General features: G+C 40.5%; 1 protein-coding gene and 1 long non-coding RNA gene across 2 annotated transcripts; both read right to left on the bottom strand.

Annotated features, from left to right (window-relative positions):
* Window positions 1-5476: 5476 nt before the first annotated feature.
* On the bottom strand, window positions 5477-15466 carry LOC139573393 (NLR family CARD domain-containing protein 3-like). Its single transcript, XM_071397214.1, has 6 exons — window positions 15187-15466; window positions 12644-14435; window positions 12206-12379; window positions 8705-8878; window positions 8380-8426; window positions 5477-6277 (listed from the first exon to the last, which is right to left on the bottom strand). Exons 1-6 carry the CDS (start codon window positions 15464-15466, stop codon window positions 5721-5723), a joined length of 3024 nt encoding a protein of 1007 aa, XP_071253315.1. The 3' UTR covers window positions 5477-5720.
* Window positions 15467-15473: 7 nt separating this feature from the next.
* Window positions 15474-18755, bottom strand: LOC139574690 (uncharacterized). Its single transcript, XR_011674817.1, has 3 exons — window positions 18645-18755; window positions 15930-16046; window positions 15474-15629 (listed from the first exon to the last, which is right to left on the bottom strand). It is a non-coding gene; the product is annotated as an uncharacterized lncRNA (long non-coding RNA).
* Window positions 18756-25329: the final 6574 nt, after the last annotated feature.

Genomic DNA, 25329 nt, shown 5'->3' with positions numbered 1-25329 from the left:
CTGCAGCTAGCGACTGGAACGAGCTTCAACAAACACTCAAACTGGACAGTTTTATCTCAATCTTTTCATTCAAAGACACAATCATGGACACTCTTACTGAGAGTTGTGGCTGCTTTGCGTGATGTATTGTTGTCTCTACCTTCTTGCCCTTTGTGCTGTTGTCTGTGCCCAATAATGTTTGTACCATGTTTTGTATCATGTTTGTACCATGTTGTGCTACTGCCATGTTGTGTTGCTACCATGTTGTTGTCATGTTGTGTTGCTGCCGTGCTATGTGGTTGTCTTAGGTCTCTCTTTATGTAATGTTGAGGTGTGTCTCTTGTAGTGATGTGTGTTTTGTCCTACATTTTAATTATATATTTATTTATTTTTAATCGCCTGTCACTGCAGGAGGCCTTTTGCTTTTTGGTAGGCCATCATTGTAAATAAGAATTTGTTCTTAACTGACTTGTTTAAATATATAGTAACCATCAGGACCTCCTTCCTCCTCACACAGAGTCATAACAACATGGTGGTGATCATTAGTGTTAGACAGGATGAGTCCTAGGTTAAATAGTATCTACCATCAGGACCTCCTTCCTCCTCACACAGAGTCATAACAACATGGTGGTGATCATTAGTGTTAGACAGGATGAGTCCTAGGTTATATAGTATCTACCATCAGGACCTCCTTCCTCCTCACACAGAGTCATAACAACATGGTGGTGTTCATTAGTGTTAGACAGGATGAGTCCTAGGTTATATAGTAACTACATTTATTCAAACATTTACAATCAAAATATTATTATTACTATTATTATTACTACTATTATTACTCTTTCCATACTACATTAACTCCACACGACATTGACTCCATACTACATTGACTCCATACTACATTGACTCCATACTACATTGACTCCATACTACATTAACTCCATACTACATTGACTCCATACTACATTGACTCATACTGCATTAACTCCATACTACATTGACTCCATACTACATTAACTCCATACTACATTGACTCCATACTACATTGACTCATACTACATTGACTACATACTACATTGACTCCATACTACATTAACTCCATACTACATTGACTCCATACTGCATTGACTCCATACTGCATTGACTCATACTGCATTGACTCCATACTGCATTGACTCCATACTGCATTGACTCCATACTACATTGACTCCATACTGCATTAACTCCATACTACATTGACTCCATACTACATTAACTCCATACTACATTGACTCCATACTACATTGACTCCATACTGCATTGACTCCATACTGCATTGACTCCATACTACATTGACTCCATACTGCATTGACTCCATACTACATTGACTCCATACTGCATTGACTCCATACTGCATTGACTCCACACGACATTGACTCCATACTGCATTGACTCCATACTGCATTGACTCCATACTGCATTGACTCCATACTGCATTGACTCCATACTGCATTGACTCCATACTGCATTGACTCCATACTACATTGACTCCATACTGCATTGACTCCATACTACATTGACTCCATACTGCATTGACTCCATACTGCATTGACTCCATACTACATTGACTCCATACTACATTGACTCCATACTGCATTGACTCCATACTACATTGACTCCATACTGCATTGACTCCATACTGCATTGACTCCATACTGCATTGACTCCATACTACATTGACTCCATACTGCATTGACTCCATACTACATTGACTGCTGCTTCATGGATTGATCTCTGTGCCTTTATATGGATCTAAAACAGTTCTATTTTGCTGGTCTGCACTGACCATAGACGTTAAGTATGACACTGACCATAGACGTTAAGTATGACACTGACCATAGACTTTAAGTATGACACTGACCATAGACTTTAAGTATGACACTGACCATAGACTTTAAGTATGACACTGACCATAGACTTTAAGTATGACACTGACCATAGACTTTAAGTGTGACACTGACCATAGACTTTAAGTATGACACTGACCATAGACTTTAAGTATGACACTGACCATAGACTTTAAGTATGACACTGACCATAGACTTTAAGTATGACACTGACCATAGACTTTAAGTATGACACTGATGAGCCGTGATATAAACATTATCTTCAACTATAGATTGATGCTGTTACATGATGAGTTGTCTCAAATTGCAGCACCACAACTCAGCCCAGGCCTTGCTTCTGAAGAAGTGTCAAATACCAAAGTGGGCTGGGGGTCTTATTGGTGTTCAACATTGTTCAAATGAGAGAGACTAAAGATAATCGTTCTTCTAACACACACTGTGGCTTCTCACCTGGGTTGTAACGGGTTAGTAAACGTCATAATAAGCTCAGTGGCTAGACTGCATTTACTAGAAAATCAATGAATGACAGGAACAGACATACGAAGATGACAATCATCATTCTGTTGTCCTTTGCTCCAATGTGTTGAATAAAGTCTAGTAAAATATCCATCTAGATAGGTGATAACCATGTCAAAATCTGATTATTACAATTCTTACCTTTCTTGAGGGTGGAGACATGGACCAGATCTTCATCACTCACTGATACAGTAAATGGTTTGGTTCAGAAAGAAACAGTCAAACTCTCTCCCTGGAGTAGAGATAACTGGGTCTGAACCTGGAAATCTCTCTCTCCCTGGAGTAGAGATAACTGGGGCTGAACCTGGACACCTCTCTCTCCCTAGAATAGAGATAACTGGGGCTGAACCTGGACATCTCTCTCTCCCTGGAGTAGAGATAACTGGGGCTGGACCCAGAGTAGAGATAACTGGAGCTGAACCTGGACATCTCTCTCTCCCTACAGTAGAGATAACTGGGGCTGAACCTGGACATCTCTGTCTCCCTACAGTAGAGATAACTGGGGCTGAACCTGGACATCTCTCTCTCCCTACAGTAGAGATAACTGGGGCTGAACCTGGACATCTCTCTCTCCCTAGAATAGAGATAACTTGGGCTGAACCAGGACATCTCTCTCTCCCTAGAGTAGAGATAACTGGGGCTGAACCTGGACATCTCTCTCTCCCTACAGTAGAGATAACTGGAGCTGAACCTGGACATCTCTCTTTTCCTGGAGTAGAGATAACTGGGGCTGAACCTGGACATCTCTCTCTCCCTGGAGTAGAGATAACTGGGGCTGAACCTGGACATCTCTCTCTCCCTGGAGTAGAGATAACTAGGGCTGAACCTGGACATCTCTCTCTCCCTGGAGTAGAGATAACTGGGGCTGAACCTGGACAACTTTCTCTCCCTGGAGTAGAGATAACTGGGGCTGAACATCGTCAAATTTCTGCTTTACTATTTGTCATTTGTTTGAGATTTTGTAATCAGAAACTGGGAAAAACAATCAAAGATGCCAAGTTTCTAGTTGGATTCCTCCAGTCCCATGGTTATCTCCTGTTATCTGGACAGAATAGTGGATATATAATGACAGAATAGTGGATATTATACGGACAGAATAGTGGATATTATAATGACGGAATTGTGGATATTATAATGACAGAATAGTGGATTGTCACGCCCTGACCATAGTTTGCTTTGTATGTTTCTATTGTTTTGTTTGGTGAGGGTGTGGTCTGAGTGGGCATTCTATGTTGTATGTCTAGTTTGTCTATTTCTATGTGTTTGGCCTGATATGGTTCTCAATCAGAGGCAGGTGTTAGTCGTTGTCTCTGATTGGGAACCATATTTAGGTAGCCTGTTTTGTATTGTGGGTTGTGGGTGATTGTTCCTGTTCGTGTGTTCCTGTGTTTAGTGGTCACTATTTCGGGACTGGTGCGTCTTCGTTTATTTTGTCAGTTTATTGTTTTTGTTCTTTATTGAAAGTATTTCAATAAATATGAATACTCACCACGCTGCGTATTGGTCCGATATCTCCTACTCCTCCTCAGACGAGGAGGACGAAGAACGTGACATTGATATTATAATGACAGAATAGTGGATATTATAATGACAGGTTAGTTTATATTATAATGACAGTGGATATTATAATGACAGAATAGTGGATAATATAATGACAGAATAGTAGATATTATAATGACAGAATAGTGGATATTATAATGACAGAATAGTGAATAATATAATGACAGAATAGTAGATATTATAATGACAGAATAGTGGATATTATAATGACAGAGTAGTGGATATTATAATGACAGAATATTGAATATTATAATGACAGAATAGTGAATAATATAATGACAGAATAGTAGATATTATAATGACAGAATAGTGAATAATATAATGACAGAATAGTAGATATTATAATGACAGAATAGTGGATATTATAATGACAGAATAGTAGATATTATAATGACAGAATAGTGAATAATATAATGACAGAATAGTAGATATTATAATGACAGAATAGTGAATAATATAATGACAGAATAGTAGATATTATAATGACAGAATAGTAGATATTATAATGACAGAATAGTGGATATTATAATGACAGAATAGTAGATATTATAATGACAGAATAGTGAATAATATAATGACAGAATAGTAGATATTATAATGACAGAATAGTGAATAATATAATGACAGAATAGTAGATATTATAATGACAGAATAGTAGATATTATAATGACAGAATAGTGGATATTATAATGACAGAATAGTAGATATTATAATGACAGAATAGTGAATAATATAATGACAGAATAGTGGATATTATAATGACAGAATAGTGGACAATATAATGACAGAATAGTAGATATTATAATGACAGAATAGTGGATATTATAATCACAGAATAGTGGATATTATAATGACAGATTAATAGATATTATAATAATAGAATAATAGATATTATAATGACAGAATATTGAATATTATAATGTGAATACTGAATACACAGTATCACTTCCTGAAGCTGCAACGTAACAAGGGTGTGTATTTACACAGGAGTCGTCATTGAAGACAACCAGTAGCGTAGCAGACTTAAAAGGAATGCCTGTAAAAAAAGAAGAAATCACGTCACAGGATCTCTTTCCATTTCCCCTGAATGTTTCTGACCCCACAGAAGGTGTTGAACCAGAGACGATAGAGAAAGGAGATTCACTAAAAACACACCACTAAGATACAGCTACGACCCCATTGAAGGTGACATTTTACACGGTTACTGTGTGTGTGTGTGTGTGTGTGTGTGTGTGTGTGTGTGTGTGTGTGTGTGTGTGTGTGTGTGTGTGTGTGTGTGTGTGTGTGTGATCATAACAGCTTCCTTTTCAACTGAATAAGACCCTTTTCTATGTACTGAACACAACCCCTATTACTGTACTCCATTTACTGTACTGTCATATTGTGATCAATAATAAAACATTTACACCTCTCTTCTTTCATCTGGTTGATTAACCTTTATTAGTCACATCTGTCACATGTACATTTCATTCAGTGGAATTCAGTTTATACAGAAACAAGATTGTTGTGCAAAGAATTTAACAAATAAACATTCTACAGACAACAATATTTACAAACACCAAGAAGCCCAATAACAACAAGACAAATGATTTCTAAATTAAAACCAGTTTCTACAACACAGTGTGGTGATTCATTCTATTAATAAATGACTCTAGTTGACAATGTCTGTCAACTTCAATGGTGTATATTCATGAATATTTACAATCATACGTTTACACACTAGAGAGATATTCTACATTGTTGCTCCAGAGTGTCTTCCTGAACCTTGATTAGAGGGAAACATCATGTTGTGTTTGACACAGGGACCACCTGACACAGGGACACTGAGGAGTTAACATCATAAACCCTAAACCCTGGATAGAGGGGCTCAGTGAATGTGGTGTTGAATGTGTACAGGTGGGTCAGTGTGTCAGAGGAGACTCTGTAGAAGGACAGAGTGCCGGCTGGCCAGTCCAGATACACTCCTACTCTGTGGGAGCTGGAGGAGGGGACGTCTAAGGTAATGTGAGCATTATTGTGCCAGGCATAGTAACTGTTGTCAGAGCAGAACAGACTCCAGGACTTGTCATTCCATCCAAGCCCATGGTCATAACCCCTTCCTCTCCTGCTGATTCCTTTATATGTCACTCCTATAACAGGCCCACTCCCACTCCACTCTACCTCCCAGTAACAGCGCCCAGTCAGACCCTCTCTACAGAGCACCTGTCCACGGTCCTGAAATCTCTCTGGGTGATCAGAATACGGCTGCTTCTGTCTCCTCCGTGTCACCTTCCTGTTCTCCTCAGACAGAGAAAGGCGTCTGTGTGCTGTGTTTGGGTCCAGTGTGAGATCACAGACATCTGATGGATGAAACCAGACACAATATTAGAAATCATCATCATTCATATTGGAATGGTAACTTTTCACACTCAATCTGGACAGTTTTATCTCCATCTCTTCATTCAAAGACTCAATCATGAACATTCTTACTGACAGTTGTGGCTGCTCTGCGTGATGTATTGTTGTCTCTACCTTCTTGCCTTTGTGCTGTTGTCTGTGCCCAATAATGTTTGTACCATGCTTTGTGCAGGTACCATTTTGTGCATCTGCCATTTTGTGTTACTACCAGGTTGTTGTCATGTTGTGTTGCTACCCTGCTGTGTTGTCATGTGTTGCTGGCATGCTATGTTGTTGCCTTGGGTCTCTCTTGATGTAGTGTTGTGGTGTCTCTCTTGTCGATATGTGTGTTTAGTCCTATTTTAAAAAAAAGATCCCAGCCCCAGTCCCCGCAGCAGGCCTTTGGCCAATTGGCCCAGTGTCATCCTGGTTTGGCTGTCATTGTAAATAAGAATTTGTTCTTAACTGACTTGCCTAGTTAAATAAAGTTTTTTAAATTTGTAATATTTAACCTTTACTTAAGAACTTCTTGTGGCTGCAGGGGCAGTATTGAGTAGCTTGGATGAAAGGTGCACAGAGGTGCCCAGAGTAAAACAGCCTGCTCCTCAGTCATAGTTGCTAATATATGCATATTATTAGTAGTATTGGATAGAAAACACTCTGAAGTTTCTAAAACTGTTTGAATTATGTCTGTGAGAATAACAGAACTCATATGGCAGGCAAAAACCTGAGAAAAAATTTAAACAGGAAGTGGAAATTATTAGGCTGGTCGATTTTCAACCAAGATCCCATTGAAATCACAGCGAGATATGAATGAGTATTCACTTCCTACTGCTTCCACTAGATGTCAACAGTCTGTAGAACTTTGTCTGATGCCTCTACTGTGAAGGGGGGTCGAATGAGAGAGGAATTAGTCAAGTCTGCCATGACCTGACCATGCTTTCACCATGCGCGTTTACATGAGATGGAGCTCTGTTCCATCGCTCATCTGAAGTCAATGTAATTCTCCGGTTGGAACGTTATTCAAGATTTATGTTAACAACATTCTAAAGATTGATTCAATACATCGTTTGACATGTTTCTACTGACTGTTACTGAACTTTTGGACATTTCGTCAGCTTTTAGGGAACGCGCTTCGTGACTTTGGAATTGTTTACCAAACGCGCTAACAAAAGTAGCTAATTGGACATAAATAACGGACATTATCGAACAAATCAAGCATTTATTGTGGACCTGGGATTCCTGGGAGTGCATTCTGATGAAGATCATCAAAGGTAAGGAAACATTTATCATGTAATTTCTGGTTTCTGTTGACTCCAACATGGCGGCTAATTTTACTATTGTTCTGAGCGCCGTCTCAGATTATTGCATGGTTTATTTTTACGTAAAGTTTTTTTGAAATATGACACAGCGGTTGCATTAAGGAGAGGTATATCTATAATTCCATGTGTATAACTTGTATTATCATCTACATTTATGATGAGTATTTCTGTTGAAACGATGTGGCTATGCAAAATCACTTGATGTTTTTGCAACTAGTGAATCTAACGCGCCAATGTAAACTCAGATTTTTTTATATAAATATGAACTTAATCAAACAAAACATGCATGTATTGTGTAACATGAAGTCCTATGAGTGTCATCTGATGAAGATAATCAAAGGTTAGTGATTAATTATCTCTATTTCTGGATTTTGTGAAAGCTATCTTTTGCTGGAAAAATGGCTGTGCTTATTGTGGTTTGGTGGTGACCTAACATAATCGTTTGTAGTGCTTTCGCTGAAAAGCATATTTGAAATCGGACACTTTGGTGGGATTAACAACAAGATTACCTTTAAAATGATATAAGACAAATCTATGTTTGAGGAATTTTAATTATGAGATTTCTGCTTTTTTAATTTGGCACCCTGCACTTTCACTCGCTGTAGTCATATCATCCAGGTAGCGGGATGGCAGCCATAAAAGGTTAAATGTAATATGATCAAGTAAGTAATGATGGTGGTCTTTGACTTAACTTGAATTAAGACTTATTCTTAGTCATATTCTTCACAGAAGTCAACACTCACATTTTCTAAGCCCAGGCTTCATTGTGTACTCTCCACCATGTTCCACACTGTAGTGGTAAGTAGAGGAACAGACAGTCATTGTGACACACACACACACACACACACACACACACACACACACACACACACACACACACACACACACACACACACACACACACACACACACACACACACACACACACACACACACACACACACACACACACACACACACACACAGTCTGCATATAACTTTGTCCAAGTGGTTGAAGAATGTTTGTAATAACAGGCCTGATAACTTAAACATGTCTGATATGAACATTGACATAAACCTTCTACATACGTGAGTTTCTCCAATCTGCAGTGTGGCTCCTCCAGTCCAGCAGAGAGCAGTCTGACTCCTGAGTCTCCTGGGTGATTGTAGCTCAGGTCCAGCTCTCTCAGGTGTGAGGGGTTTGACTTCAGAGCTGAGACCAGAGAAGCACAGCCTTCCTCTGTGACTTGACATCGGGACAGCCTGCAAAGAGTAAAATAATTTTTAAACCACACTGGTTCTTTGGTGGTGAAAATACAGTGGCAGTATATTTTTTCAACATATTCAGATTTATCACTGTCCTGAAACCTGACATATCTATTCATAAATTAACGTATCATTATTAGAAATTATAAATTATCAAAGTATTGCTTGTAGATAGAAACATGTGTAGTACAAATATTTGAGTAGACTGACCAGACCAGTTTAAAAAGCAGTATCAGTCAAAAGACAGACATTGAGGTATCAGATTTAGATTGTATTGAGTATAGAGTCCACAGCATATCTATTTTGACAGTGAAGCTAAAATGTTAAATGTGGCTCTACAGTCGTCGCCAAAAGTTTTGAGAATGACACAAATATTAATTTCCACAAAGTTTGCTGCTTCAGTGTCTTTAGATATTTTTGTCAGATGTTACTACTAAGTATAATTACAAGCATTTCATAAGTGTCAAAGGCTTTTATTAACAATTACATGAAGTTGATGCAATCCGCCCTGCCATGCTGTCAATTAACTTCTGGGCCATATCCTGACTGATGGCAGCCCACTCTTGCATAATCAATTCTTGGAGTTTGTCAGAATTTGTGGGTTTTTGTTTGTCCACCCACCTCTGAGGATTGACCACAAGTTCTCAAAGGAATTAAGGTCTGGGGAGTTTCCTGGCCATGGACCCAAAATATCAATGTTTTGTTCCCCGAGCCACTTAGTTATCACTTTTGCCTTATGGCAAGGTGCTCCATCATGCTGGAAAAGGCATTGTTCATCACCAAACTGTTCCTGGATGGTTGGGAGAAGTTGCTCTCGGAGGATGTGTTGGTACCATTCTTTATTCATGGCTGTGTTCTTTGGCAAAATTGTGAGTGAGCCCACTCCCTTGGCTGAGAAGCAACTTCACACATGAATGGTCTCAGGATGCTTTACTGTTGGCATGACACAGGACTGATGGTAGCGCTCACCTTGTCTTCTCCGGACAAGCTTTTTTCCGGATGCCCCAAACAATCGGAAAGGGGATTCGTCAGAGAAAATGACTTTACCCCAGTCCTCAGCAGTCCAATCACTGTACCTTTTGCAGAAATGCAGTGGAGATGTTTTGGGGGGATTCAGTTCATTTGCATGGCAAAGAGGGACTTTGCAGTTAATTGCAATTCATCTGATCACTCTTCATAACATTCTGAAGTATATGCAAATTGCCATCATACAAACTGAGGCAGCAGACTTAGTGAAAATCTATATTTGTGTCATTCTCAAAACTTTTGGCCATGACTGTATACTCCAAAAGGTGGGATTTGAGATCAAATGTTTCATATGAGGTGACAGTATATAATGTCACCTTTTTTGGGGGGGGGGGGGGGGTATTTTCATACATATATTTCAACGTTTAGGAATTATAGCACTTTATGTATCTAGTCCCCCCCATTTGAAGAAATCATAAGTATTCTGACCAATTCACTTACAGTGTCTTAAAGTAGTCAAAAGTTTAGTTTTTGGTTCCAAACACACATTTGCATTTGGTTTTGCTTGTGTTATGTTTTGCCCAATAGTTTTTTACCTTTATTTAACTTGGCAAGTCAGTTAAGAACAAATTCTTATTTTCAATGACGGCCTAGGAACAGTGGGTTACCTGCCTTGTTCAGGGGCAGGACGACATTTTTACCTTGTCAGCTCAGGGATTTGATCTTGCAAGCTTTCGGTTAGTAGTATTTGGTCCCAAACTCGTTGCCTGCATTTGCAGTTTGTTTTGGTTGTGTTTGGGGTTATGTTTTGCCCAATAGTAACTGAATGGTGACTGGATTAATCTTCTCTCTAAGTGAGTAGATAACATGTTTCTAAACACTACTCAATTAATACTGATGATGCCATGATTAAGAAAAATCATGAATGAATCATGAATAATAATGAACGAGTGAGAAAGTTAGAGGCCACAACAAAACATGCTAACCTCTCACCATTCGACATTTTGAACAATGAGATATTAAATAAATGAGAGTGAAGAAGCATAGGATCAAAGGAGAAAGTTAAGGGTTCTCTGTAGAAGGACAGATAGCTGTGGAATGTGTTGGAATGTGTTGGAATGTGTTGGAATGTGTTGGAATGTGTTGGGGACGGGAGCAGAGCTCCGTGTTGATACAGGAAAGACAGATAGCTGTGGAATGTGTTGGAATGTGTTGGAATGTGTTGGAATGTGTTGGAATGTGTTGGAATGTGTTGGAATGTGTTGGAATGTGTTGGAATGTGTTGGGGACGAGAGCAGAGCACCGTGTTGATACAGGAAAGACAGATAGCTGTGGAATGTGTTGGAATGTGTTGGAATGTGTTGGAATGTGTTGGAATGTGTTGGAATGTGTTGGAATGTGTTGGGGACGGGAGCAGAGCACCGTGTTGATACAGGAAAGACTGATGGACATCTGTGGATTAGATGAAGGAGGGTTGAGGTCAGGAGGTGAGGACAGGTCACCTGAAGGAGGTAATAAGGGTTTGGGATCTTGTTACTCTTTTCCTGTTAAACCATAAGAAGGATTGGAGAGAAGGAGGAGTGTCTTAAGTGGAATATAAATATCTGGGTGGGAGAAATGTTGGGTTGTCTGATTACAGCTGTACAGAACCTTTGGGAAGAATTGAACTTGGTTAAAGCTTCTCTAGTGGCCGTGGGTTATTTACTCTGAAAAATTTGAACCTAAAACAAATAACAGAGGGGGTATGATCCTCGTGCCTCTTTAACTTTCTCATTCATCGTCATTCATGATTCATTCATAATCATGGCAGCATCCACATGAATGTAGAAGTGTTCAGAAACATTTTCTATTCTTACTGACAATACAAGCGAAGTGACTCCAAAATGACACAGGATATTATTCACCATTCAGTTTCTATTGGGAAAATCATCATCCAAAACACAACCAAGACGAACTGCAAATGCATTCAACAAGTGTGTAGAATCACAAGCTTGATGTAATCATTGCAGGCAAGGAATATGGGACCAAATACTAAACTTATGACTACTTTAATACAATATAAGTGAATTTGTCAAAATGATTACGACATTTTCAAATGGGATAAATAGACACAGAGTGCTTTCATTTCTAAACAGTAACACTTATGTGCATGGAAATACCCTCAAGTAAAAGGTGGCATTCTGTACTGTCGCCTAATACGAAACATTCTATCTCAAATCCTAAATACTGGAGCATAGCAACACATTTAAAACAGAAAACACTGTTCAAACACATATGGTGTGGACTATGTGTGATTGGTAAACATATGTGGATCTGGTGAACAGTTATCACTTGTTGACCAACTACAGGAACACAAACCTCAGAGTCTGCAGTTGACAGTGGGGATTCCCCAGTGCATCAGAGAGCAGCTTCACTCCTGAATCCTTCAGGTCATTGTTACTCAGATCCAGCTCTCTCAGGTGTGAGGGGTTTAACTTCAGAGCTGAGACCAGAGAAGCACAGCCTTTCTCTGTGACTCCACAGCCTGACAGCCTGACAGAGAGATAATCATGATTTCACAAACACACTGTTAATTTAACACCAGTAGTGTAGAAGGACAATGGCAGGTGCATTTGGTTTATTCTCTCAAACAACATATAGATTCACCTTCCGTCTCCTAGAATTGTATCGTTATGTTGTTATACTACTGTGAACATCAATGCACTGATTAAATATGTTTTTCAATAATACATATTTTCTCTGAACTGAATATTTCTTCCTGATGATTAGTACTTAAATGTATTTGTATGTACTCACAGAGCAGCTCTGGAGGCTTTGACCACTGGCAGCAACCTCAGAAGACCTTCCTCTGATCTGGAGTATTTCTTCAGGTCAAACACATCCAGCTCCTTTTCTGATGTCAGCAACACAAAGACCAGAGCTGACCACTGTGCAGGTGAGAGTTCTTCACTGGAGACACTTCCTGATCTCAGGTAGTTTTGGATCTCCTCCACTAGAGAATGGTCATTCAGTTCATTCAGACAGTGGAACAGATTGATGCACCTCTCTGGAGAGGGATTCTCCCTGATCTTCTCCTTGATGTACTTTACTGTTTCTTCATGGCTCTGTGAGCTGCTTCTTGTCTTTGTCAGAAGACCTCGTAAGTGCTTCTGATTGGACTCCAGTGAGAGGCCCAGAAGGAAGCGGAGGAAAAGGTCCAGGTTTCCTGTATCACTTTGTAAGGCTTGATCCACAGCACTCTTGTAGACTGTAACTTCTGGCTTGTCTCTGAACAGCGCAGTAAAGTTCCTGGACGTTGATTGAGGTTTGCACATTAGATTCCCATTGTTGTTGATGAATGAGATGAACACATAAACAGCAGCCAGAAACTCCTGAATGCTCAGATGCACGAAGCAGTACACCTTGTCCTGGTACAGCCCACATTCCTCTTTAAAGAGCTGTGTGCACAATCCTGAGTACACTGAGGCTTCATTGAAGTCAATGCCAGCCTCTTTCAGGTCTTCTTCATAGAAAATCAGATTGCCCTTCACAAGCTGTTGAAAAGCCAGTTTTCCCAGTGACATAATGCTCTCTTTATTCCAGTGTGGACCTGTCTCTTCTTTCCCAAGATACTTTTCATTCTTCCATTTGGTATGAAACACCACAAGGTGTGTGTACATCTCAGTCAGAGTCTTGGGCATCTCTTCTCTCTTATGTTTCAGCATGGGTTCAAGGACTATTGCAGAAATCCAACAGAAGACTGGAATGTGGCACATGATGTGGAGGCTCCTTGATGTCTTTATGTGTGAGATGATTCTGCTGGCCAGGTCCTCATCACTGAATCTCTTCCTGAAATACTCCTCCTTCTGTGGGTCATTGAACCCTCGTACCTCTGTCACCTGGTCAACACACTCTGAAGGGATCTTATTGGCTGCTGCAGGTCGGGTAGTTATCCAGAGGAGAGCAGAAGGAAACAGATTTCCCTTGATGAGATTTGTCAGCAGAACATCCACTGAGGTTGACTCTGTGACGTCACAACATATCTTGTTCTTCTGGAAGTCTAGGGGCAGTCGACACTCATCCAGACCATCAAAGACGAACAGAACTTTGTATTTGTCGTAGTTAGAGATTCTTGAATCTTTGGTTTCCATTGAGAAGTGATTGAGAAGTCCAATCAAAGAGTTTTTTCCCTCTTTCATCAAATTCAGCTCCCGAAAAGGGAATGAAAATACAAATTGGACATCCTGATTTGCTTTTCCTTCAGCCCAGTCCAGAATGAACTTCTGCACAGAGACTGTTTTTCCAATGCCAGCGACTCCCTTTGTCAGCACAGTTCTGATAAGTTTGTCTTGTCCAGTTAAGGGTTTGAAGATGTCGTTACATTTGATTGCAGTCTCTGGTCTTGCTTGTTTCCTGGTTGTTGTCTCAATCTGTCTCAGCTCATGTTCATTATTGACCTCTCCTGTTCCACCCTCTGTGATGTAGAGCTCTGTGTAGATCTTATTGAGAAGTGTTGGGTTTCCTTGTTTAGCGATCCCCTCAAATACACATTGAAACTTCTTCTTTAGATTAGATTTGAGTTCACGTTGGCAAATCACAGCAAGCTCATCTGAATGAAGAAATAACACAGAGGATATTAATATTAATGTCTGATTTAATGTTATAAAGTGTTGAAAAGTTTTCAATTATATTAATGTATTCTCTTAACTCTCTATTTAAATGTGTAAATGTTTTCATAATGCATTACACACTGGAGTGACTGATTATATTATTATTGGTATTATTGATGGTATTATTAATTCTCTCTCTCTCTCTCTCTCTGTCTCTCCTCTCTTTTCTCTGTCTCTCCTTTTCTCTCTGTATGTCACGCCCTGACCATAGAGAGACTTATTTATTATCTATTTTGGTTAGGTCGGGGTGTGACTAAGGGGGTTGTTCGATCTAGGTTGTGTATTTCTATGTTGGCTTGGTATGGTTCCCAATCAGAAGCAGCTGTTTATCGTTGTCTCTGATTGGGGATCATATTTAGGCAGCCATTTCCCCACTGGTTTTTGTGGGATCTTGTTTCCGTGTAGTTGCCTGTGAGCACTGCTTGAGCGTCACGTATCGTTTATTCTTTATTGTTTTTTTTGTTCGGTTCTCTTATAATAAAAAGATGTTGAACCGATTCCACGCTGCGCTTTGGTCTGAGTCTGATTACAACGACAATCGTGACACTGTATAAATTAATCAACACAACACATTCTGCTGCTACTTGATGAGGTCATCAGGGGTTGTGTTAAGGCTGCTACAGTACTTTAGCTACAGTTTTTAAATGTTTGTTATGAAACAGCATTCAACATGAGGCAGACAGCTCTTACTTTTCTCCAGTGTGTCAGCAAGCTCCTTCTGGTTCATTTTCCTCAGGACGTGCAGTGTGATCTTCAGAGCCCCCTCTCTGGCACTGCTCTCCTGCTTCTCATCTTCAGCATCCACCACTTCCTTATCCTGCTTCTGACTCTCAAAGCCTTCTGGGAGATCTGGACTAAGAATCGTCTTGAATCTCTTCAGCTCGTTGTTCACAAATGCCATAAAATTCTCTTCAAGCAACTGAAATAAATGAAGTAAATAAGTTAAGCAAGAGAAGAAATGCTTTCTCATTAACACATTAATGAATGATTGACAGATCAACTTTACTTGAGGTTAACAAAAACAAATGTACATAACAGGACCACATACACTGAATATGGAGTCCAGGTCTGTTTGATGACTCTGGGAAGACTGACCACTGAGAATCTCTGATTCTGATCTCTCCTGTTGGTCTCTGTTGACAACACATTACATCTCATCATCCAGGGAGTGTGCACACACACACACACACACACACACACACACACACACACACACACACACACACACACACACACACACACACACACACACACACACACACACACACACACACACACACACACACACACACACACACACACACACACACACACACACACACACACACACACACAAAAAAAATAATAATTAAGAAATGGGAAAATGGGAGAGGTGAAATTACTAGAGACAGTGTTGCTTAACTCACTGACCATGACCCATGAGTTCCTCTTACCTTTGTTCAGTAGAAAAGTCTCCCTCTCTGAACACTATAGGTATACCCATAGACCGGTCACTCTTCATGGACACACAGCTGGTTACAGGGGAGGCTGGTCTCTCCTGCTTGATTGGACTTCAACACAACAGAGACAAACATTACATCTCTCACCTACTCTGAACTCAGATGGGGAAACATAAGAAGAGTTTCATTCCAAAACACGACATATATATATTTTTGAAATGTATGTAAACGCGATTTTCTTGTTTCAAGCAATTATGAGAGCAACAATATTATTAACAAGGGAAGGATGAACATGTATCTGCTACCTGGTACATATTACAATCCATATACACGACGACAGCAGACAATATTATTAACAAGGGAAGGATGAACATGTATCTGCTACCTGGTACATATTACAATCCATATACACGACGACAGCATACAAAACTATTAACAAGGGAAGGATGAACATGTATCTGCTACCTGGTACATATTACAATCCATATACACGACGACAGCAGACAATATTATTAACAAGGGAAGGATGAACATGTATCTGCTACCTGGTACATATTACAATCCATATACACGACGACAGCAGACAATATTATTAACAAGGGAAGGATGAACATGTATCTGCTACCTGGTACATATTACAATCCATATACACGACGACAGCATACAAAACTATTAACAAGGGAAGGATGAACATGTATCTGCTACCTGGTACATATTACAATCCATATACACGACGACAGCAGACAATATTATTAACAAGGGAAGGATGAACATGTATCTGCTACCTGGTACATATTACAATCCATATACACGACGACAGCATACGAAACTATTAACAAGGGAAGGATGAACATGTATCTGCTACCTGGTACATATTACAATCCATATACACGACGACAGCATACAATATTATTAACAAGGGAAGGATGAACATGTATCTGCTACCTGGTACATATTACAATCCATATACACGACGAAAGCATACAAAACTATTAACAAGGGAAGGATGAACATGTATCTGCTACCTGGTACATATTACAATCCATATACACGACGACAGCATACAATATTATTAACAACTAACTATGAAGAACAATATACACATGTCACACAACTCACTTTGTAAACACACACTATCCCACTAGTCCAGAAACATGTTGTTGAGTCCAGTTGTTGATGGGCAGAGACAGAGATCAAATGAAATTAAATAAAATTATATTGGTCACTTACACATACTTAGCAGGTGTTATTGCAGGTGTAGCTAAATGCTTGTGAAATGCTTCTCTGACACTGCTTGAGGGAGACTGACAGTATTGTAGAGACAGAGATGTTGCTCTCTGACACTGCTTGAGGGAGACTGACAGTATTGTAGAGACAGAGATGTTGCTCTCTGACTGCTTGAGGGAGACTGACAGTATTGTAGAGACAGAGATGTTGCTCTCTGACACTGCTTGAGGGAGACTGACAGTATTGTAGAGACAGAGATGTTGCTCTCTGACACTGCTTGAGGGAGACTGACAGTATTGTAGAGACAGAGATGTTGCTCTCTGACTGCTTGAGGGAGACTGACAGTATTGTAGAGACAGAGATGTTGCTCTCTGACACTGCTTGAGGGAGACTGACAGTATTGTAGAGACAGAGATGTTGCTCTCTGACACTGCTTGAGGGAGAGTGACAGTATTGTAGAGACAGAGATGTTGCTCTCGGACACTGCTTGAGGGAGACTGACACTATTGTAGAGACAGAGATGTTGCTCTCGGACACTGCTTGAGGGAGACTGACAGTATTGTAGAGACAGAGATGTTGCTCTCTGACTGCTTGAGGGAGACTGACAGTATTGTAGAGACAGAGATGTTGCTCTCTGACACTGCTTGAGGGAGACTGACAGTATTGTAGAGACAGAGATGTTGCTCTCTGACTGCTTGAGGGAGACTGACAGTATTGTCGAGACAGAGATGTTGCTCTCTGACACTGCTTGAGGGAGACTGACAATATTGTGTAACCTGCAGAGTCAAGAGGATGGGCAGATGTCCGGCCCCCTAGCAATCTCCCTAGCAACCTCCCTAGCAACCCCCCTATCAACTTTCCTAGCAACCTCCCTAGCAACCTTTTAGGGCACATTTTGAGAGGCGGATTTATGGTTCCCCCTAGACTCTCGGGCTCTTGGGGGATTGGGAGTAGAGGGTGCAGCTTGGGGTTGTGAGGTGCTGATAACAGTTAACGCAGGGAATTCGTAACAGAGATTTTTCCCAAGACAATCGTTATTAATGTTTTACTTGAAAACGCTCTTAATCTAACGGCTGCCTCACACCACTCGTAGAACAGCTAAGTGCATTGTCACTTTATACACAGAAGATCTCTCAGTGACCGCCGATAACATCAGAACAAAGTTGACTACAAGTACAAAGTTGCCCAATGTCTTTGCGATTGATACAAACAAGCGACGTATAAAATGATGCTTCAAATGAAAACCAAGATGACGGGATTAAATGATAAAACAGTAGGCTATTTCATTCATATTCAAATACATTTCATGTTTAATCAATTCAGTTTTATTTACTACTTTTAAACTGCTGTCTGTAATTTGTCTCAATTTATTTCATGATGTTTAGACTGGAAAGAGGTGGAGGGCGCTCAACCAGTGTGAGTCGAGGTCCAACCCCAAAATTCTATCATCATTGAAAAGGAAAATTCGCAACCATCGCTCACCATTACTTTCATCAGAATCACCATACAAAGACAATAGACAAGTTCATGTAGGGCAGGGGTGTCAAACTCATTCCACGGAGGGCCTAGTGTCTGCTGGTTCTTGGTTTTTCCTTTTGATTAAGACCTAGACAACCAGGTGAGGGGAGTTCCTTAGTAATTAGTGACCTTAATTAATCAAACAAGTACAAAGGAGGAGTGAAAACCTGCAGACACTCTGCCCTCTGTGACTCATTCCACTGAGTGATATAGGGCAGGGGAAGACACTTAGGGAGAAACTCTCTTCAGCTGGTGGTGCTAATGAGAGGTTGTGGTAGACTATACAGGTTGGTCCTCAGGGTGAGGGGTTCTGTTGTCAATGTCTCCCCCTAGTGGTAAAATACAGTAATGGAACCAGTAAAAGCCACCTGACACCTGACTCAAGTGGATGTTCATAATACCCATAAAAACACAGAATTGGTTCCAATGTCTTTTCCGCCATAGTTTTTCACATCGTGAAATCTATTAAAGTTTTGGCCTTCTGGCCGTTTTCGGCAACAGCTCAGAGATTGCACCTACAAAGGTTCTAACGATGAATTTAGCCTTAAGATGCTTTTGGGAAACTGGGCCCTGGATAAAAACATCTGCTAAATTCAAAAAATACATGTTTACATACAAATCTCATATTACTGTACATATATATATATATTTTTGTACATTTTATAATATTGATGTCACAAATTAATAATTTGTACAGTTCTTTATTAAAACGTTTGTTGTTTGTTACATTTGACTGGGTAAAACCAGTACCACAATCAGTACTACTGATTTCTCTGAGAGTGAGGCAGATGTATAGCAGCATTTTGCACACAAAAAAAAAACGTGATTATTTGTCTTTCTGAAATGAAACCATCAAGTGATAGATTTTAATACGCCATAAAGACAAAGTGAAAACAGATTTTTAGTCTTTTTGCTAATTTATAAAAAAAAATTATATACTTTATTTACATAAGTATTCAGACCCTATGAGACTAGAAATTGAGCTCAGGTGCATCCTGTTTCCATTGATCATCCTTGAGATGTTTCTACAACTTGATTGGAGTCCACCTGTGGTTAATTCAATTGATTGGACATGATTGTCAATATAAGGTCCCACAGTTGACAGTGCATGTCAGAGCAAAAACCAAGCCATGATGTTGAAGGAATTGTCCATAGAGCTCCGAGACAGGATTGTGTTGAGGGTACAAAACAATTTCTGCTGCATTGAAGGTCCCAAAGAACACAGTGGCCTCCATCATTCTTAAATGGAAGAAGTTTGGAACCACCAAGACTCTTGCTAGAAGCATGGTGGTGGCAGCATGTTTATTAGAGGCAGGGACCCTTTTAGAATAAGGCTGTAACGTACCAAAATGAGGAGAAAGTCAAGGGGTCTGAATACTTTCCGAATGTAACTGTTCTATGAGTGGTCTGAGGCAGGAGTTAGATTACGAGTGTTTTCAAATGCGAATTTAATAACGATGAACTTAGCCTAACCGGGCCCAGATCAGTTCACATAACATTATAGGCCTACCAGTAGCAGGACAGAGAATGTAGCCAAGGCCAGACAGAGACCATCAGGTCAGTCAGCATGATAAGTGACTACAGCTCATACCTACTCTGACTATATAATGTCTGACGATTACCCAACTTTATGTGACCCCTCTTTATTCAGCCAGCTTTGTTCTGATTTTACCTAGGCTAGTACTGATAGTGAAATAAGACCCGGGATCTATCAGGTGGTCTATATATATAGTGGCAGTAGTAGTGGCTAGTACTGATAGTGAAATAAGACCTGGGTTATATCAGGTGGTCTATATATATATATATATATATATATACGTATATATAGTAGCAGTAGTAGTGGCTAGTACTGATAGTGAAATAAGACCTGGGATCTATCAGGTGGTCTATATATATAGTGGCAGTAGTAGTGGCTAGTACTGATAGTGAAATAAGACCTGGGTTATATCAGGTGGTCTATATATATATATATATATATATATATATATATGTAACGGATGTGAAATGGCTAGCTAGTTAGCGGTGGTGCGCGCTACTAGCATTTCAATCAGTTACGTCACTTGCTCTGAGACTTAAGTAGGGTTGCCCCTTGCTCTGCAAGGGCCGCGGCTTTTGTGGAGCGATGGGTAACGACGCTTCGTGGGTGTCAGTTGTTGATGTGTGCAGAGGGTCCCTGGTTCGCGCCCGTGTCGGGGCGAGGGGACGGTACTAAAGTTATACTGTTACATTGGTGCCGTGACCCGGATCACTGGTTGCTGCGGAAAAGGAGGAGGTCGAAAGGGGGGTGAGTGTAACGGATGTGAAATGGCTAGCTAGTTAGCGGTGGTGCGCGCTACTAGCATTTCAATCAGTTACGTCACTTGCTCTGAGACTTAAGTAGGGTTGCCCCTTGCTCTGCAAGGGCCGCGGCTTTTGTGGAGCGATGGGTAACGACGCTTCGTGGGTGTCAGTTGTTGATGTGTGCAGAGGGTCCCTGGTTCGCGCCCGTGTCGGGGCGAGGGGACGGTACTAAAGTTATACTGTTACATATATATATATATATATATATATATATATATATATATATATACGTATATATAGTAGCAGTAGTAGTGGCTAGTACTGATAGTGAAATAAGACCTGGGTTATATCAGGTGGTCTATATATATAGTGGCAGTAGTAGTGGCTAGTACTGATAGTGAAATAAGACCTGGGTTATATCAGGTGGTCTATATATATATATATATATATATATATATATATACAGTGGGGAGAACAAGTATTTGATACACTGCCGATTTTGCAGGTTTTCCTACTTACAAAGCATGTAGAGGTCTGTCATTTTTATCATAGGTACACTTCAACTGTGAGAGACGGAATCTAAAACAAAAATCCAGAAAATCACATTGTATGATTTTTAAATAATTACTTTGCATTTTATTGCATGACATAAGTATTTGATCACCTACCAACCAGTAAGAATTCCGGCTCTCACAGACCTGTTTGTTTTTCTTTAAGAAGCCCTCCTGTTCTCCACTCATTACCTGTATTAACTGCACCTGTTTGAACTCGTTACCTGTATAAAAGACACCTGTCCACACACTCAATCAAACAGATTCCAACCTCTCCACAATGGCCAAGACCAGAGAGCTGTGTAAGGACATCAGGGATAAAATTGTAGACCTGCACAAGGCTGGGATGGGCTACAGGACAATAGGCAAGCAGCTTGGTGAGAAGGAAACAACTGTTGGCGCAATTATTAGAAAATGGAAGAAGTTCAAGATGACGGTCAATCACCCTCGGTCTGGGGCTCCATGCAAGATTTCACCTCGTGGGGCATCAATGATCATGAGGAAGGTGAGGGATCAGCCCAGAACTACACGGCAGGACCTGGTCAATGACCTGAAGAGAGCTGGGACCACAGTCTCAAAGAAAACCATTAGTAACACACTACGCCGTCATGGATTAAAATCCTGCAGCGCACGCAAGGTCCCCCTGCTTAAGCCAGTGCATGTCCAGGCCCGTCTGAAGTTTGCCAATGACCATCTGGATGATCCAGAGGAGGAATGGGAGAAGGTCATGTGGTCTGATGAGACAAAAATAGAGCTTTTTGGTCTAACTCCACTCGCCGTGTTTGGAGGAAGAAGAAGTATGAGTACAACCCCAAGAACACCATCCCAACCGTGAAGCATGGAGGTGGAAACATCATTCTTTGGGGATGCTTTTCTGCAAAGGGGACAGGACGACTGCACCGTATTGAGGGGAGGATGGATGGGGCCATGTATCGCGAGATCTTGGCCAACAACCTCCTTCCCTCAGTAAGAGCATTGAAGATGGGTCGTGGCTGGGTCTTCCAGCATGACAACGACACGAAGCACACAGCCATGGCAACTAAGGAGTGGCTCCGTAAGAAGCATCTCAAGGTCCTGGAGTGGCCTAGCCAGTCTCCAGACCTGAACCCAATAGAAAATCTTTGGAGGGAGCTGAAAGTCCGTATTGCCCAGCGACAGCCCCGAAACCTGAAGGATCTGGAGAAGATCTGTAGGGAGGAGTGGGCCAAAATCCCTGCTGCAGTGTGTGCAAACCTAGTCAAGAACTACAGGAAACGTATGATCTCTGTAATTGCAAACAAAGGTTTCTGTACCAAATATTAAGTTCTGCTTTTCTGATGTATCAAATACTTATGTCATGCAATAAAATGCAAATTAATTACTTAAAAATCATACAATGTGATTTTCTGGATTTTTGTTTTAGATTCCGTCTCTCATAGTTGAAGTGTACCTATGATAAAAATTACAGACCTCTACATGCTTTGTAAGTAGGAAAACCTGCAAAATCGGCAGTGTATCAAATACTTGTTCTCCCCACTGTATATATATATATATATATATATATATATATACGTATATATAGTAGCAGTAGTAGTGGCTAGTACTGATAGTGAAATAAGACCTGGTTCTATCAGGTGGTATATATATATATATATAGTGGCAGTAGTAGTGGCTAGTACTGATAGAGAGATAAGACCTGGGTTCTATCAGGTGGTATATATATATAGTGGCAGTAGTAGTGGCTAGTACTGATAGAGAGATAAGACCTGGGTTCTATCAGGTGGTCTATATATATAGTGGCAGTAGTAGTGGCTAGTACTGATAGAGAGATAAGACCTGGGTTCTATCAGGTGGTCTATATATATAGTGGTAGTAGTAGTGGCTAGTACTGATAGAGAGATAAGACCTGGGTTCTATCAGGTGGTCTATATATATAGTGGCAGTAGTAGTGGCTAGTACTGATAGAGAGATAAGACCTGGGTTCTATCAGGTGGTCTATATATATAGTGGCAGTAGTAGTGGCTAGTACTGATAGAGAGATAAGACCTGGTTCTATCAGGTGGTCTATATATATATACTGGCAGTAGTAGTGGCTAGTACTGATAGAGAGATAAGACCTGGGTTCTGTCAGGTGGGGGCTGTATACATTGAACAAAAATATAAACGCAAATATAAACAATTTCAACGATTTCATATAACGAAGTCAGGCAATTGAAATAAACTAATTAGGCTATGGATTTCACATGACTGGGAATACAGATATAGATCTGTTGGTTACAGACACCTTAAAAAAGGTAGGGGTGTGGATCAGAACACCAGTCAGTATCTGGCATGACCACCGTTTGCCTCATGCAGCACGACACATCTCCTTTACATAGAGTTGATCAGGCTGTTGATTGTGGTGTGGAATGTTGTCCCACTCCTCTTCAATAGCTGTGCGAAGTTGCTGGATATTGGTTGAAACTGGAACACGCTGTCATATACGTTGATCCAGAGCATCCCGAACATGCTCAATGGGTGACATGTCTGGTGAGTATGCAGGCCATAGAAGAACTGGGACATTTACAGCTTCCAGGACTTGTGTACAGATCCTTGCGACATGGGGCCGTGCATTATCATGCTGAAACATGAGAGGTGGTGGCGGATGAATGGCACAAAAATGGGCCTCAGGATCTCATCATGGTATCTCTATACATTTAAATTGCCATCAATAAAATGCAATGTGTTCGTTGTCCGTAGCTTATACCATAACCCCACCACCACCATGGGGCGCTCTGTTCATAATGTCAGCAAACCGCTCGCACACACAATGCCTTACAAGTGGTCTGTGGTTGTGAGGCCAGTTGGACGTACTGCCAAAATCTCTAAAATGACATTGTATGTGGCTTATGGTAGAGAAATTAACATTCAATTATTTTGGTGGACATTCCTGCATGCCAATGGCACGCTCCCTCAAAACTTGAAACATCTGTGGCATTGTTTGGTATTTGGTAATAGACCAAGTCCATACTATGGTAACAACAGCTCAAATAAGCAAAGAGAAATGACAGTCCATCATTACCTTAAGACATGAAGGTCAGTCAATACGGAACATTTCAAGAACTTTGAAAGTTTCTTCAAGTGCAGTCACAAAAACCATTTAGTGTTTTGATGAAACTGGCTCTCATGAGGACCGCCACAGGAATGGAAGACCCAGAGTTACCTCTGCTGCAGAGGATACCTTCATTAGAGTTACCAGACTCAGGAATTGCAGCCCAAATAAATGCTTCACAGAGTTCAAGTAACAGACACATCTCAACATCAACTGTTCAGAGGAGACTGTGTAAATCATGCCTTCATGGTCGCATTTCTGCAAAGAAACCACTACTAAAGGACACCAATATTAAGAAGAGACTTGCTTGGGCCAAGAAACACAAGCAATGGACATTAGACCAGTGAAAATGTGTCCTTTCGTCTGGAGTCCAAATTTGAGATTTTTGGTTCAAACCGCCGTGTCTTTGTGAGACGAGTAGGTGAATGGATGATCTCCGCATGTGTGGTTCCCACCGTGAAGCATGGAGGAGGAAGTGTGATTGTGACACTGTCAGTGATTTATTTAGAATTCAAGGCACACTAAACCAGCATGGCTACCACAGTATTCTGCAGCGATACACCATCCCATCTGGTTTGGGCTTAGTGGGACTATCATTTGTTTTTCAATAGGACAATGACCCAAACAAACCTCCAGGCTGTGTAAGGGCAATTTTACCAAGAAGGAGAGTGATGGAGTGCTGCATCAGATGACCTGGACTCCACAATCCACTGACCTCAACCAAATTGAGATGGTTTGGGATGAGTCA

The sequence above is a fragment of the Salvelinus alpinus genome, chromosome 1 (assembly GCF_045679555.1).
Source record: "Salvelinus alpinus chromosome 1, SLU_Salpinus.1, whole genome shotgun sequence".
Lineage (NCBI taxonomy): Eukaryota > Metazoa > Chordata > Actinopteri > Salmoniformes > Salmonidae > Salvelinus > Salvelinus alpinus.
The sequence above is the reverse complement of the archived record's forward strand: the minus strand, read 5'-3'. Positions and strand labels throughout refer to the sequence as shown.

Coding starts and splice junctions, on each gene's coding strand:
- LOC139573393 (XM_071397214.1), bottom strand. CDS start 15,466: ATGAGAAAGCATTTCTTCTCTTGCTTAACTTATTTACTTCATTTATTT. Junction 14,436..15,186: donor TGCTGACACACTGGAGAAAA/GTAAGAGCTGTC, acceptor TTCTTCATTCAG/ATGAGCTTGCTGTGATTTGC. Junction 8,879..12,205: donor TGTCAACTGCAGACTCTGAG/GTTTGTGTTCCT, acceptor TACTCTTTGCAG/GCTGTCCCGATGTCAAGTCA.